General features: G+C 45.7%; 1 protein-coding gene across 1 annotated transcript; it reads left to right on the top strand.

The window, feature by feature from the left end:
- The first annotated feature begins 5,631 nt into the window (after window positions 1–5,631).
- Window positions 5,632–12,694, top strand: LOC104035250 (toll-like receptor 2 type-1). Its single transcript, XM_009488487.2, has 3 exons — window positions 5,632–5,643; window positions 7,955–8,086; window positions 9,934–12,694. The coding sequence occupies exons 2-3, from the start codon at window positions 8,052–8,054 to the stop codon at window positions 12,317–12,319; spliced, it is 2,421 nt and encodes an 806-aa protein (XP_009486762.2). The 5' UTR covers window positions 5,632–5,643; window positions 7,955–8,051; the 3' UTR covers window positions 12,320–12,694.
- The last annotated feature ends 2,072 nt before the right edge of the window (window positions 12,695–14,766 follow it).

Raw genomic sequence — 14,766 nt, forward strand, 5'->3', positions numbered from 1 at the left:
GGGTTGAAAAAAAACCTGAAGAAAGCAAAGCAAAGCAAAGCATTTCCCATCAAAGCTGTTGGCTAAATGCACTGCTCTGGGAGAGCGTGGTTGGCTGTGGTGGGGCTTGCCGCAGGCATCTCCAGACCATCCTGGGCATACCTCCATTGCCAAGGCACAGCCATGCCTTATGTACCATATCCAGGTAACTTTGGATGTAGAGAGGAATTCAACTCAAAGTTTGTAAATGTGGGTATTTCACAGTAGTAGAAAGCACCTTGTCTGGGGGGTTGATCCCCTAGTACGGGGTGTTTCTTTCTGTAGGTACTGCGATAAAGACAAAAAAAGTTGTATTGCAGTATAGGCACAAGAGTTTCACGGTCCATTCTGAATCTATCATTACTAAGCTGGTACTGCTACACTCAAGAAAACTTACAGAAGAGCAAGAAATGCAATCTGAGGATAATTTAGGAGGAATGATTAAAATAGCTGAGTGTGTACTTGAAAATCAGCTTGGGATGTCTGTTTTCAATCATGTTCAAGTCTGGAAAGTCAGAGAATGGTCAGATATTGGAAATATCTAATTATTTGAAGATGTTTTGGTGGCTCTGTCAGATTCAACACACACTTTTCAAATACTTATTGACATCATTTTATGATCGGGATTTTTATTTTTAGTAAAAAAGATTTTTTCATGGGTGTTTAAAACTCTGCTGTATTCAAGCATCTAAAAAGTTGGTTTAAAAAATTATACAAATGCAAAAGAACACAATATATATAATCCCTGCAAGAAACTCACAAAATATGTCATTTTTCCAGTGCAGAAAAACTTGGAAATAGCTCATTAGATTTTTTCCTAATTTTTTAAAATATGGAGCTTTGATAGGAGATAAGTCATGAAAAGTACCTGCACTGAAGAAAGAGCTTCTGAGGTCTTGAATAACTGAAAATAAAGATTTGGAAAGGACTGGTTTTCTCTTTCTGAAATGTACTGCCATGTCTGAAATATTTTGTGGCATCAAGTAGGGAGGGAGGCAGCAGTTGAAGCCTGAATTACCTGTGCAAAATATATCCTGGCATTGTCTTTTTTGGAACGAATACAAAAATCTTGATATTTTTATGGCATATGATAATGATCTGATTCATTTCCTGCTCAGATTCTTGCCCAACTGTTAAACACTTTTTTTTTTTTTTTTTTTTTTTTGTTTGTATAACAAGCAGTTAAATATGTATCTCTGCATCCCAGCACAGTGTTTTCCATCTCCGTATGGGAAACAAACTCTAGCTGGTTCTGCAATGACTTGGTCCCATTCCCAGGAATGTTTCCCTTCCATTAAAAAAAAAAAAAAGAAAAAGAAAAAAAAGAAAATAAGAGAAAAAAAGAAAGTGTTTTTTTCAGTGTGTTAGCACTCATAGACCTAGGCAGGAGACGTGTCCATGCACTCCTTGCAACAAAGCAAGACAAGGCTTGCTGGACGTTTCCTGCACTGAAGGGCACTGACACGCGTGCCCCTTTGCCCGGCCTCTCTCAAAGCAGCTTTTCCTCTGAGCTGAGAAAAGCCATTTTTCCTCCTTACGGGAAATTCCAGTGCCGAGATGTTAAACCCTCACTTCCTCACAACAGCCTGCTGGTGATGGCTTGCACCCGGTGGGCTGTGACAGGGTATTTTGTCTCCTGGTGAACTGAAGTGAAGCAGAAGCCGTCCAACAGCAAGCGTAAGAGATCCCATTTGTCTCTCTCCCCAGCCCTTCATAGTGCAGCTTGTGCCTTGTAGGGTACCTGAGGACCCCAACCCTCGGGTACCTCCAGGAGCCCCAATGTCTGGGGAATATGCTGGGGGGACAGTGCTGTCTCAGCGCAGGCAGGTTTGGTGCCTCCTGGGAGGCCAGAGCCGAGGGTGGATGCAACTCTGTCTGGAAACCTGCAAAATCCTTGTGTTGAAATAAGCATAGTGCCTTGTTTTCTTAAAAACTGGAAATATGTTTTATGTCTCCAAATACCTCTCTGGGCAGCTGTCCTGGTTTCAGCTGGGATAGGGTTAATTTTCTTCCTAGTAGCTGGCACAGTGCTGTGTTTTGGATTTAGGATGAGAATAATGTTGATAACACACCGATGTTTTAATTGTTGCTAAGTACTGCTTACACTAGTCAAGGACTTTTTAGCTTCCCCTGCTCTGCCAGGTGCACAAGAAACTGGGAGGGGCACAGCCAGAATAGTTGATCCAAACTGACCAAAGGGCTATTCCATACCATGTGACGTCATGCTCAGTATAGAAACTGGGGGGGGTTGGCCGGGGGGCAGCGATCACTGCTTGGGAACTGGCTGGGTATTGGTCAGTGGGTGGTGAGCAATTGCATTGTGCATCACTTGTTTTGTATATTCTTTTATCATTATTATTATTTTCTCTTCCTCTGCTGTCCTATTAAACTGCCTTTATCTCAACCCATGGGTTTTACTTTTTTTTCTGATTCTCTCCCCCACCCCACCGGGGGGTGGGGAGGGTGTGGTGCATAGTTGCTGACTGGGGTTAAACCATGACAGCAGCCCATAACAGATGACCTCTATCATATAGTTTGGGATATAGCAAAGCAAACTGATCAACACAGCAAGAGTGCGATAGATGTAGAGCAAAGAAAAGAAGTCCTTCAAAATACTGAGTGGTACTTCGGAAAGGTACACACAGGTATTTCCTGAAGGTGTCTAAAAAACTGCAGAAGTAGCTTTGTGTTTTGATAATATTGAACCAACTAACAGTATGAAAAGTGCAGACAATATGTGAAAAGAAAACGTAATTTCCAGATTATGTCTGTTTTAGGGGATGGAACCGTAGCAGCAGCAAGCTGGAAGCCCATTTGCCCAGGTGATGAGAGGTACGTTTGGGCTGACCTCCAAGGCCCCAGTACCGTGATGGTTGTTTCGGGTTCCTGAGTCCTACAGCCTGATTAGGCTCCCTGTGGAGCGCCTATGAAGATCCAGGGTTATGAATATGGGAAGTATAAGGGCTGTACAACGAAGCTAGCCTGTAAGAAAAGCTGAGGTCAAGGCTGCTCTGAGCAGCCTCTTTATGGGTCTTGGGCACCTGCCTCCACACACGGTTCCCATCCCTGCATCTTCTCTGGGAGCTGGACCCCTTCCACGGGGATGCAGGAAGCCCTGGGCAGCACTTGGAGGAAGTTCTACTCAACCAGATGTATGTCCAGACAAACCTCTCCCCTACGTGCACCAAGGGGGTTTCATTAGTTGTTGGTAGCAGTTTTATATTTTGCCTCACTCCCTGAAGCGTGCCAGGAAGTCCCATGGCAGGCGCTCTCATATGCGGGCACCCTTGATCCCATTGTGCGTCCGGCGTTTGTGTGCCGCTGAGCTACCCATCAGCATGCTTGACTGGCGTCCAGCCCCGCACAGGCCGGGGGAGCAAGCAGCGACGGCTGGGGGGACCCGTTCTGCATGAGTGATCTCAGAGTTCTCATTTTTGAGTAACAAATTTGTGCGGTGCTGATAACGGGGTTTTGTGTGTTTGTCATAGTGGTCTTCAGAACAGGGTGCCAAAACTTGCTATAGTATTTACTGTTTTCTAGCTGTGTATTAGTGGAAAATCCTAACATTCCTATCAGAAACAAATTGTTTTCACCCCACTTAAAGTGCAAAGTAAGAAAGGAACTGCGTTGTCCAGCTTCCCCTCACATTCAGGCTGCTTTCTGTGGATGCAATTTCCTTGGGCGTCAAAAGATCATCAGGACTATTTTGGCAGAAATGAGGTCTTTTCTCTTGCTGAGTCATGCTGATGCAACTGTTCTAAAAACCCAAAACTTTCCATGTTATTAGAATAAGCTTTGGTGTCTTAGCCGGCGAACTTCCCTGCTAGCTGCTCCTCTGTTAAGGCAGGAAATCAGCATCATGTTATTCAATTGAACGCTTTCAGAAACGATATGATAAAAAAACCCCTTACAACCCTGCTTCCTTGGCAGAGGCAGTCCCGAAGGCTGGCTATTAGATGAGTGCGGTGGTTTAACCCCAGCCGGCACCTGAGCCCCACACGGCTGCTTGCTCACTTCCCCCCACAGTGGGAAGAGGGAGAGAATCAGTAGAGTAAAAGTGAGAAAACTCGTGCATTGAGATAAAGACCGTTTAATAAATAAAGCAAAAGCTGCGCACACAAGCAAAGCAAGGAATTAATTCACTGCTTCCCAGCGGCAGGCAGGTGTGCAGCCATCTCCAGGACAGCAGGGCTCCATCACATGTAATGGTTACTTGGGAAGACAAACACCGTAACTCCCAACGTCCCCCCTTCCTTCTTCTTCCCCCAGCTTCATATGCTGAGCATGACATCATATGGCGTGGAATATCCCTTTGGTCAGTTGGGGTCAGCTGTCCCAGCTGTGTCCCCTCCCAACTTCTTGGGCATCCCCAGCCCACTCGCTGGTGGGGTGGGGTGAGAGGCAGAAAAAGCCTGGACTCTGTGTAAGCACTGCTCAGCAATAACGAAGACATCTCTGAATTATCAACACTGTTTTCCGCACAAATGCGAATCATAGCCCCGTACTAGCTACTATGAAGAAAATTAACTCTATCCCAGCCGAAACTAGCACAATGAGTAACCATTTTACACAGCATTATCACGCTCTGCCACAATGGCAGGGCGAAGAGAGCCCAGAAGAAAAATAAAGGGAATCTGCTCCTTTGCATTTAAACTTTCAGTCTGAAGATCTGACCAGGGGATTGAGTGGCTGACAGGGTAGGCCTGATGCGGAACACGACAAAGTTAAAATTGTTTATTTTTCATTATAATGTTCCTCTTTGTTGTAGTTTGAAGATGAATGCCCGAAGCCCTGCAAGTCAGATTAAAGCGCAGGCACCAGCAGTGCATGCCAAGGCTCTGCTTCCAGGACCATGAAAGGATGCCAAGCCGTTCTGCTTTCAATTACATGAAAATTATACCTCCTGCTCCAAAGACTGCAAGCACAGATTTGACTGCTTTTCCTCACCATCTCCTTCCAGTTAGGAGAAGAGTGCCCCAGGCTCAGCCCGGCTGGCACCGCTGCAGCCGAGCTGACGCGTTGACACATCCTGGTTACCAGGCGTAAGTATCAGGAAGCAGTTTTGCGGTGCTTGCAAAGATTTGGAAAGCATTACTTCACATATTGCAGGCTGGCTAGCGGATTTGTGAACTCCCTCCCTTCTCTACTGCTTCTGCCTTTTCTTTGAGGGAGGGGTCTGGGGCAGGGTGTCGGCTGGGTTGGGCCCCTTCTGCACTGCTCGCTTGTCCTTTCTCAGCAGAAAAGCAAAAAGCAGTTCGGAGTGTGGATGCTGACACACAGGAGGAAAGAGAGGAAGAGAGGGGACGGGCTGCAGGATCCTCTCGTGTGGGACGGGGAAGGGGAAGTGCTTTAAAGAGCACAAAGTGCCCAGATGCTGCGGCAGATGGAGAAGTGGGTAACTCCGGCTGGCAGAGGGGAGAGGGCGGCAGGGCTCCAGCAACTGGAGTGTGATCCTAAAGCCGCGTTCCCTGAGTAACTCCACACCGATGCAGAAAGAGGGAGCAGCGAGGATATAACAGTGAAATAATCCTTATAACTCTGATGGCAGACTGACTGAGGACCAGTGTTGCCACTTGGTTCGTGGTTTTTGATCAACAAGTCCGTATCCGAGGGGTCCTCTCCCGCGTAAATATATTTCTGTTTCTATGTCTATTTTGGTCAACACTCATCTAATACAGCTCCCCATCGCTGGTTGCTGCCCGGTCTAGCAGCAGCAGTAGTTTACTAGTGGAGGAGGGTTTTGGCAGGAGCCTGTCCCTCTGCCAGCAGAGGCAATGCAGGGACCCAGCACTGAGCTGCAGGAGGCAGGGGTGCTGCGAAGGCTGTAGCTGGGCGTCAGGGAAGAGCTGGCCGAGGGAAACGTGTGCTTCTTGTGCTGCTGTCAGATAAACGGGAACATTTAAAGCAAGAGAGCTTCAAAAATGATGACCACAGCTCTGTCTCAGCCCTATCTACCTGCTGGCAAAGGCTTGTGTGGTGTTGCTAAACACAGAGAAAAATCAGAAAAATGCTATTCTCACCTCAAAAGACAGCAGCTTTCTCCTACTTTAGACTCTTTGATTTCAAAATAAGTTGTTTTGAGTCCAGGCTGCAGCTCAATTTGGAAGCTGATGCTCTAGGAGGCAGGTGGCTGGTACCTTGTCTCTGTGTGGGGGGCAGCTTGTGGAGGGCATTTCTGGCCACCCTGAGCATCCTCAGACCTTCCTGACTCCAGATAACCTGATAAATCCTGACAAATTGACCTGGCGTGTGAGAGAGAGAGAGAGAGAGAGAAGTTGTGCTGCTTGTAGACTTTTTAATCTACTGATGGAAACAAGCAGAAGGCCCACCCTGATTTCTTGGCTTTTTAAGCAGCTTACTGAAATGAGCTGCTTAGTTTGTGAACTGCAGCATGGGAAGGTGGGCAGGGTTGCTCCGGTCTTCTGTTTCTGAGAGAAACCAGAAACCCTGTCCCGTTTAGAAGTGCAATGAGAGTGAGCTGAGCCTGGATGTTAGGAGAAAGTTGGTACTTCTGAAAAAATAGCTGGTGCCTACCTCGAGTCTTCTTGTTGAAGAAGAAGAACATTCCAGCTGAGGTGCCAGAAGGAAGAGGTAGCTTTGGGGAAGTTGATGACATCCCTTTACTAAAAGACAGTTTCCCTTCTCTGCTGTGTCCCACAGCTGCTCTGTCTCTATTTTAAAATGTTATGCTTATCACCCATCCTCTGTAGCAGACAGAAAATACAAGGGTATCTCAGTCTTTCGATTCCTTTTTTTGGAAAGCCTCAAGTTCTTAACCTAATATGCAATGCTAATTTCAACGCAGTGGGACTGAAGGTTGCTATGAGATGCACTGGGGCTTCTGCCTGGGCTTTGCCACCCTTGAGCACACAGATGCCGCCGTGGGCCCTCTGACATGTGGCAGGTGGCAGGAATCAATCGGTCTGTCTGCTCTCAGGCAGGTACCTCTTGGTGCAAGTGGGCAGCAGATCATGACAATTTCTACACACAGAAAAAAAAAAAATGGAAACTGTAGTAGGAAGGTTTGGTGTTTGAACTTAATGGGTTTCCCTTTCATAGCTGGTAGGAAGACTCCCTACCCTTTTATGCATGCAGCATGCTTGGCCATTTGACCAACCGTGTGTTTCCATTCAGTCAGGCTAAAATAAATATCATCAAACCTCCCCTCTCAAAATTGCCTTGGATGTTTACAGAGGGATACTTTCTTTCAAACTGTGTCATCTTTTTCAGACAGAATATCATTCCCATTGTTATGCATTTTCTATTTGTTGATAACATATGGCTGTGGTGTCCTAGGAAATGAAACAATGCTGAGTGTTTCTCTAGTACTCTGACTAAACAATTTGACTCCAACATTTATATCCAAATAAATCTATATATTGATAACATTTTACCAAACCTACACAACAAAATAATTTGGCTGTGCTGAGATGTTCTGTTTCTCAGTACAGTTAACAACCCTCCGATGCATACCAAACAGTAAGTATTGAAAGTAGAGATACGGGGAGGTCAATGCAGTTGTCCCTGGGAGCTATTTCTGCGCTTAATGCTGGAGGAAGTGATTGTGAAAGAACGACTTGCGCAAAATGGTTGCATCAGCCTTTCCAGCAATGGGCGATGCCTGACAAAAGGAGAGAGATCTGCCACTGAATTTCAGCTTGCGAAGAAGAGAGTGCAAACACAATCTATGTACATTTTTGCGTCCCCAGTCAGCAGCAGTGATAGAAGTGGTTGAAATGTGAGTTTGAAGAGCAGTGTCATGGGTGCCGTACAATGCCAAACTCTTCAAAGCCACGGTTTCCTTGGGAGAGCGGCCACTAAAGAAAAACTGTACAAACTAGTATCCTTCACTGGCTGAGTAGTTAGAGGATGTTGGGAAACTGTCAACATAAAGTTTCATTTGAGGAGCATGGGCTGAAATATTTTCTCACTCCAGGACTGTTGCTGCATCAGACCTGCCAAAGGGTTTCCAGCTTTTGTTGTACTTGCCAGTATGAGATGACCACTTGGATCCCAGATTACACAATCAGCACATGAGGAAAGTGAAACACAGCATGCAGTACACAAGGTAAGTATTTACTCTCTGCTTATTCAGGATTTGGGGCTACTCTTTGTCTGCAGTACTGGAACTGTTTACAGCAGCTTGTGACTTATTTTCTGGTGTAGCCAGTGGTGAAATGTTCTTTGGCACCTGTGGCAGGTAACACAGCCCTTCTGTAAATTAAAATCAGTATTGTTCTAATTACATCCCCTGTTTATAGGGTGATGGTAACATCCAATTCCCATCTATCACCAGTGTTGATTTACAGAAAAGGGTGATAGACTCATTTGGTTGCATATCAGTTTGTTCTGCCTTTCCGGTAAAGAATGTAAATTGCTTACACAGTGTGTAAAAGGGTGTGCCAGGAGCTTACGCAGCTCTGCTTTTTAGAAGCCCTGAGGCTGGTAAGACTCCATGTGGGGGACCCCAAAATATCTTCTGGGAAAGTTTGGGGTGTTGGAAGCCACAGCCCACTCAAAGCACCGAGAGGGGGAACATGCTCGGGCTTCTGCCTGCCAGTTAGCCATACTAGATGGGCAGGCTGACGCTGCAAAGGCTGTGAGCAGTTAGAATCATAGAATCACAGAATTATTTAGGTTGAAAAAGACCCTTAAGATCATTGAGTCCAACCGTTAACCTAGCACTGCCAAGTCCACCACTAAATCATGTCCTTAAGTGCCACGCCTACAGGTCTTTTAAATACCTCCAGGGATGGGGACTCAACCACTTCCCTGGGCAGCCTGTTCCAATGTTTGACAACCCTTTCGGTGAATAAATTTTTCCTAATATCCAATCTAAACCTCCCCTGGTGCAACTTGAGGCCATTTCCTCTTGTCCTATCACTTGCTACTTGGGAAAACAGACCAACACCCACCTCTTGACAGCCTCCTTTCAGGTAATTGTAGAGATCGATAAGGTCTCCCCTGAGCCTCCTTTTCTCCAGGCTAAAGAACCCCAGTTTCCTCAGCTGCTCCTCATAGGACTTGTGCTCCAGACCCTTCACCAGCTTCGTTGCCCTTCTCTGGACACACTCCAGCACCTCAGTGTCTTTCTTGTAGTGAGGGGCCCAAAACTGGACACAGTATTCCAGGTGCAGCCTCACCAGTGCTGAGTACAGGGGAACAATTGCTTCCCTAGTCCTGCTGGCCACACTGTTTCTGACACAAGCCAGGATGCTCTTGGCCTTCTTGGCCACCTGGGCACATTGCCGGCTCATATTCAGACTGCTGTTGACCAACACCCCCATGTCCTTTTCCACCAGGTAGTTTTCCAGCTACTCTTCCCCAAGCCTGTAGCATTGTTTGGGGTTGTTGTGACCCAAGTGCAGGACGTGGCACGTGGCCTTGTTGAACCTCATACAACTGGCCTCGGCCCATCAATCCAGCCTGTCCAGATCCCTCTGTGGAGCCTTCCTACCCTTGAGCAGATCAACACTGCTGCCCAACTTGGTGTTGTCTGCAGACTTACTGAGGGTGTGCTCAATTGCCTCATCCAGATCATTGATGATCTAACATCTTCCCCTGTTTAGGGTTGAAACATCCAGCTGTATCTTTGTTGCTGAGAGGAAGTGTAATGTGAGAGATGTAGGAGGTGAGAGCCATAGCCAATGTGCATATGAAAAGGCAGGACATTGAGAATGGTCCTTTATGACTGTTGAGACATGATATGGCTGTACTCCAGAGATGAGTAGCACACCATGTTTGCAGGACTGAGCAGCTGAAGTAGGAGAAGATGACTGCCACCACAGGATAACTCTTACAAGAAAAAATTTGAATCTGAACTTCCAAACAAAATTGCACAGGTTTTCAATTGTTTTCAGTTGCTGTTCAAAACTAAAAATTGACACTACCTTCTCTCCTTTCTCTTTCCTACAGCAAAATGTCCAAACAAACAAAACACAAATCAAGAACTACACACACCTGGCAAGTGTGGGCCATCTACATGGTCTTAGCTGCAAACCTCTCTGAAGAGCAAGCGCTGAAGCAAGCTTGTCCTTCATGCGATGCCACTCAGCTTTGCAACTGCTCTTCCATGGGGTTGGACTTCATCCCCCCAGGGCTCACAGCCAAAATCACAGTGTTAAACCTGGCCCACAACAGGATAAAGCACATCCGCTCCCAGGATCTGCAGCAGGCTGTGAACCTGAGAGCCCTGCTGCTGCAGTCCAACAAAATCAGCTCAATAGACATGGATTCGTTTGACTCCCTCGGGAAACTGGAGCTCTTGGACTTATCAAATAACAGCTTGGCTCGCTTGTCCCCTGTGTGGTTTGGGCACCTTTTTTCACTCCAGCACCTCCACCTTCAAGGCAATTCCTACAGAGACCTGGGGGAAAGCTCCCTCTTTTCTAGCCTGAGGAACCTGAGCTCTCTGCACCTGGGCAACCCACAGTTCTCCACAATAAGGCAAGGGAACTTTGAGGGCATTGAGCTTCTCAACAAGTTGTGGATTGACGGTGGCAATCTCAGTCAGTATGAGCCGGGAAGTTTGAAACTGATTAAGAAGATAAATCACATGATCATAAACTTAAGGAATAGTAAGATATTCTCAGCAATTATCAGGGACCTTCTGCACTCTGTCATTTGGTTAGAAGTGAGAGAAATCAAATTAGAGATTGAAATAAAAAGCTTGGTGCAGAACTCTACACTTCCTTTTAGGATACGAAAACTTACATTGAAAGATGCTTCGTTCACAGATCAACATATTGTCCGAATAATAGTATTACTGAAAGAAATCACATCTTTACAAGAGTTAGAGGCAATTGATTGTGAGCTTGAGGGGCAAGGAATGTGGAATACTGAAGAAATTGAAAAGACTGGGCAAAGTTTTGTTGAAGAAGTATCAATAATAAATATAATGATTCAGAACTTTCATTTGTTTTCTGACCTGAAAGGTATGGAGTCACAAATAAACAAACTGAAAAGACTCACCATTGCAAGCTCTAGAGTTTTCATGGTATCATGCGAACTTGCAAAACATTTTTCATCACTTCGGTATCTGGACTTTCATGATAATTTGCTCGCAAATAAGCGCTTAAATGAGACAATCTGTGAAGATGCTTGGTCTTCATTGCAAACTTTAAATCTAAGTCAAAACTCTCTGAAATCTCTGAAACAGACGGCAGATTCTGTAACTCGTCTACGCAATTTGATTAATCTTGACATTAGCCAAAATAATTTTGGTGAGATTCCAGATGTGTGTGAATGGCCAAAAAACTTGAAATATTTAAACCTTTCCAGCACTCAAATTCCTAAACTGACGACTTGCATTCCCCAGACGCTGGAAGTTTTGGATGTTAGCGCTAACAACCTGAAGGAGTTTGGACTGCAACTGCCATTTCTGAAAGAGCTGTACCTTGCAAAAAACCAGCTGAAGACCTTGCCTGGTGCCGCACCCATTCCTAACTTAGTGGCCATGTCAATCAGAAGAAACAAGCTCAACGGTTTCTCCAAGGAAGAGTTTGAGTCCTTCAAGAAAATGCAGCTGCTGGATGCCAGTGACAACAACTTCATCTGCTCTTGTGAATTCCTCTCCTTCATCCACCACCAGGCCGGGATAGCCCAGGTGCTGGTGGGGTGGCCGGCCAAGTATGTCTGTGACTCTCCCCTAGCAGTAAGAGGGGCACAGGTTGGAGCCGTACACCTCTCCCTGATGGAGTGCCACAGGTCCCTCGTGGTGTTGTTGATCTGCGCCCTGGTGTTCCTGGTCATCCTCGTCCTCGTGGCTGTTGGCTACAAGTACCACGTGGTCTGGTACCTGAGAATGACCTGGGCATGGCTCCGAGCCAAGCGGAAGCCCAAGCGAGCCCCACCAAAGGACATCTGCTACGATGCTTTTGTCTCCTACAGCGAGAACGATTCTGACTGGGTGGAAAACGTCATGGTGCGGGAGCTGGAGCAGGCCTGCCCCCCCTTTCGGCTCTGCCTCCATAAGCGGGACTTTGTGCCTGGGAAGTGGATCGTGGACAACATCATCGACTCCATAGAGAAGAGCCACAAAACGCTCTTTGTGCTGTCTGAGCACTTTGTGCAGAGCGAGTGGTGCAAATATGAGCTGGACTTCTCGCACTTCCGCCTCTTTGATGAGAACAACGATGCAGCGATTCTTGTCCTCCTAGAGCCCATCCAGAGCAAAGCAATTCCCAAGAGGTTCTGCAAGCTGCGGAAGATCATGAACACAAAGACCTACCTGGAGTGGCCTCCTGGTGAAGATCAGCAGGAGATGTTTTGGGAAAACTTGAAAGGAGCCTTGAAGTCATAGAACAAGTCAGCAGCCCCCATTTCAGCATATTTCCACAAAGGATACATGTCAGTGTTTTTCCTGCTAAGAAATTTTTCTTTCTTATTTTTCTGCCTAAGGAGAACTGGCTTTGTTGTGTATAGAAATAATTATCATCTTACTAAATGAGAAAGACCTGCCTTAGGCTTTCCAGTGATTTGATACTCTGATCTTTCAAAATCCCTGCCAATAACTATGATATTTGGAAGCCATGTAGGACTTAATATACTTTTCTAAATACATTTAGCTGAGTGCAGGGTATTTCTGTGCTTTTTCCTCCTGTTACCACATCCCCAACTAGTTCCTAACAATGCCATTGTAATTTACAAATGAAAATAAAAGCTAAGTGTTTCAATACTCCCCCATGTCTGTTATTCTGCTTTAGTTTATTTTCGGTGCCATCATGCATAGCATGGCAATTAAAATTCAATTCTGAAAAAAACCTGAGGACTTACATTAAAATAAGCCCTCTGAAGCCCTGCCATTGCTGTGCAACACAACAAAAAGACAGTATTGAATATGTACTTCCATTCACAAGTCTGTTATTCTGGCTAGTTACATCAGAGTCTGTACCACCACGCACAGATTGGGGTTTACTCAATACCTGTGAAGGAAGCATCCTGGCACCTTGTACAATGACTGTGGTGACATCCAGAGGCATTAAATCATGTTTTTGGGTGGGGTTTTTTTCTTAGGCTTCTTTCTCTCTGTGAATGCTTGTTTTTCCATTCATGGTCATGACCACATTCCCTTCTACCTATCCACAGAAATAGCTGAAGCCTTCTATTTGTGGGGAGCAAGGCTGTGTTTCTAATGAGTGGGCTAGATGGTGTTGCAGACTGGCTCACTTGTTTCTGCTCTTCTACTTTGCACAGCACATTTAAGTAATCATTGGGCCATGCACCCCTTACAGCTCTACTTAGCTTCCTTTATGACCAGTGAAGAAAATCACACTGATAAGAGGCAATTAATCTTTCTATTTCAGTGTGAGGTATCTCCTAGAACTTTTGTATTGCTTTTAACCAATTACAAAGGGAATCTAGACAAGCAGGTAAATACAGATGTTTATATAGCTGGTCCCACTCTGCATGCCTGGAGTCACAGTTGTTGTGGGTTTCTTGTATTTTAGAGGTTCTTGTGGAAACCTGAAATTAGTTAGGATGAAGTTAGGTGTGTGTTTCTCTAACTCAGCACTTCCATGCTCCCCTTTGTTTGTGTTGCTGGAGCTTAAGTACAGGAGAGTCTAAATGAATCTTGATTAAACTTTAGACATGTAATTATTCTGTGGTGAAACACCAAATCATTGGCACACAGGCTGAGTGAGTATTCGAAAAATGGGGAAATTTGCTTACACACACGTCTGTGTGTTAGTATATATGTACATATTCATATATATGTATGTCTGTGTATGTGCTTATACATATGTATATATTCACACTCCTGTGTGTATGTATATATGTATGTACAGACATGAGATGATAGTTGCTGTGGGTGTAGACTGCAAACACCACTTTCAGTTCTACTTTCCTGTTATAATGATATCTCTAGGGTTAGTCCAAAGTGTGTTACAAAAGGATTTTTCTGTTCACTCTCTTGGAGAAGAATAGCTCACGGGTTAATCAAGACTGAACTCCAGGTAGGTGATAAGTGAATCATCTGACAGCAAACATTGAGCACTGATAAAACAGATTGGAGACTGTGTGCCTAGAGGTAAGGAGGGAAATATGTCTTGCTAGTCATTTCGAAGAGAGGGTCAGAGAGAGAGGTAGGTTCTTTGTCTCTTCTTCCTTTGCTGCTTTCCTCTCTCCCCTTTCCTGAAGGACATCCTGAAGGACACCTTCTGCTGGCAGAACTTTCTTGTTGGCTCTTCTTGGTTCTGGTAGGTTCTTCTTGGCTTTCACACAGTGCATTCTTACTATAGACCCAGACTTTTATGGGTTGGCACATTTAAAAGGACTGGTAGTGTTACTGCTTTTATGCCAATCAGACCCCCTAGGTGGGAATTCCCCTGCTTATGCTGCAGTGGGAAGGAAACAGCGGCGTGAGAGGAAGCTGGGTAAAATGTGATCAGCGAGAGAGAGGAAATACAACATAGATTAACCGGCATGCAGGCACCAGAGCTGGAGCTGGCATCCCCAGGAATCTTTTCTGCACAGAGGTGAGTTTGCAGGTGGGTGTAGGCTGGAGACGCAGGAAAAGAGAGTGGAACTGCAACGCCAGAGCAAGGAGCAAGGGGGGAGCACTGGGAAGACACTATCTAATCTCTGCCACTGAGTCCTCCTCCTCTACATGGGGGGTTCAGGGTGCTTGGGGCTACTGGACAGGGGCCAGCTCCTGCAGGAGTGCAGGGCAGGGAGGGATATCTGGCTGCCAGCAGAAGCAGAGCAGGCAGGTGCAATTGCAGGCAGCTGGCAGGGCTGCATGGCAGG

Source organism: Pelecanus crispus, chromosome 4 (assembly GCF_030463565.1).
Source record: "Pelecanus crispus isolate bPelCri1 chromosome 4, bPelCri1.pri, whole genome shotgun sequence".
Classification (NCBI taxonomy): domain Eukaryota; kingdom Metazoa; phylum Chordata; class Aves; order Pelecaniformes; family Pelecanidae; genus Pelecanus; species Pelecanus crispus.

Coding starts and splice junctions, on each gene's coding strand:
- LOC104035250 (XM_009488487.2), top strand. CDS start 8,052: ATGAGGAAAGTGAAACACAGCATGCAGTACACAAG. Junction 8,087..9,933: donor CACAGCATGCAGTACACAAG/GTAAGTATTTAC, acceptor TCTTTCCTACAG/CAAAATGTCCAAACAAACAA.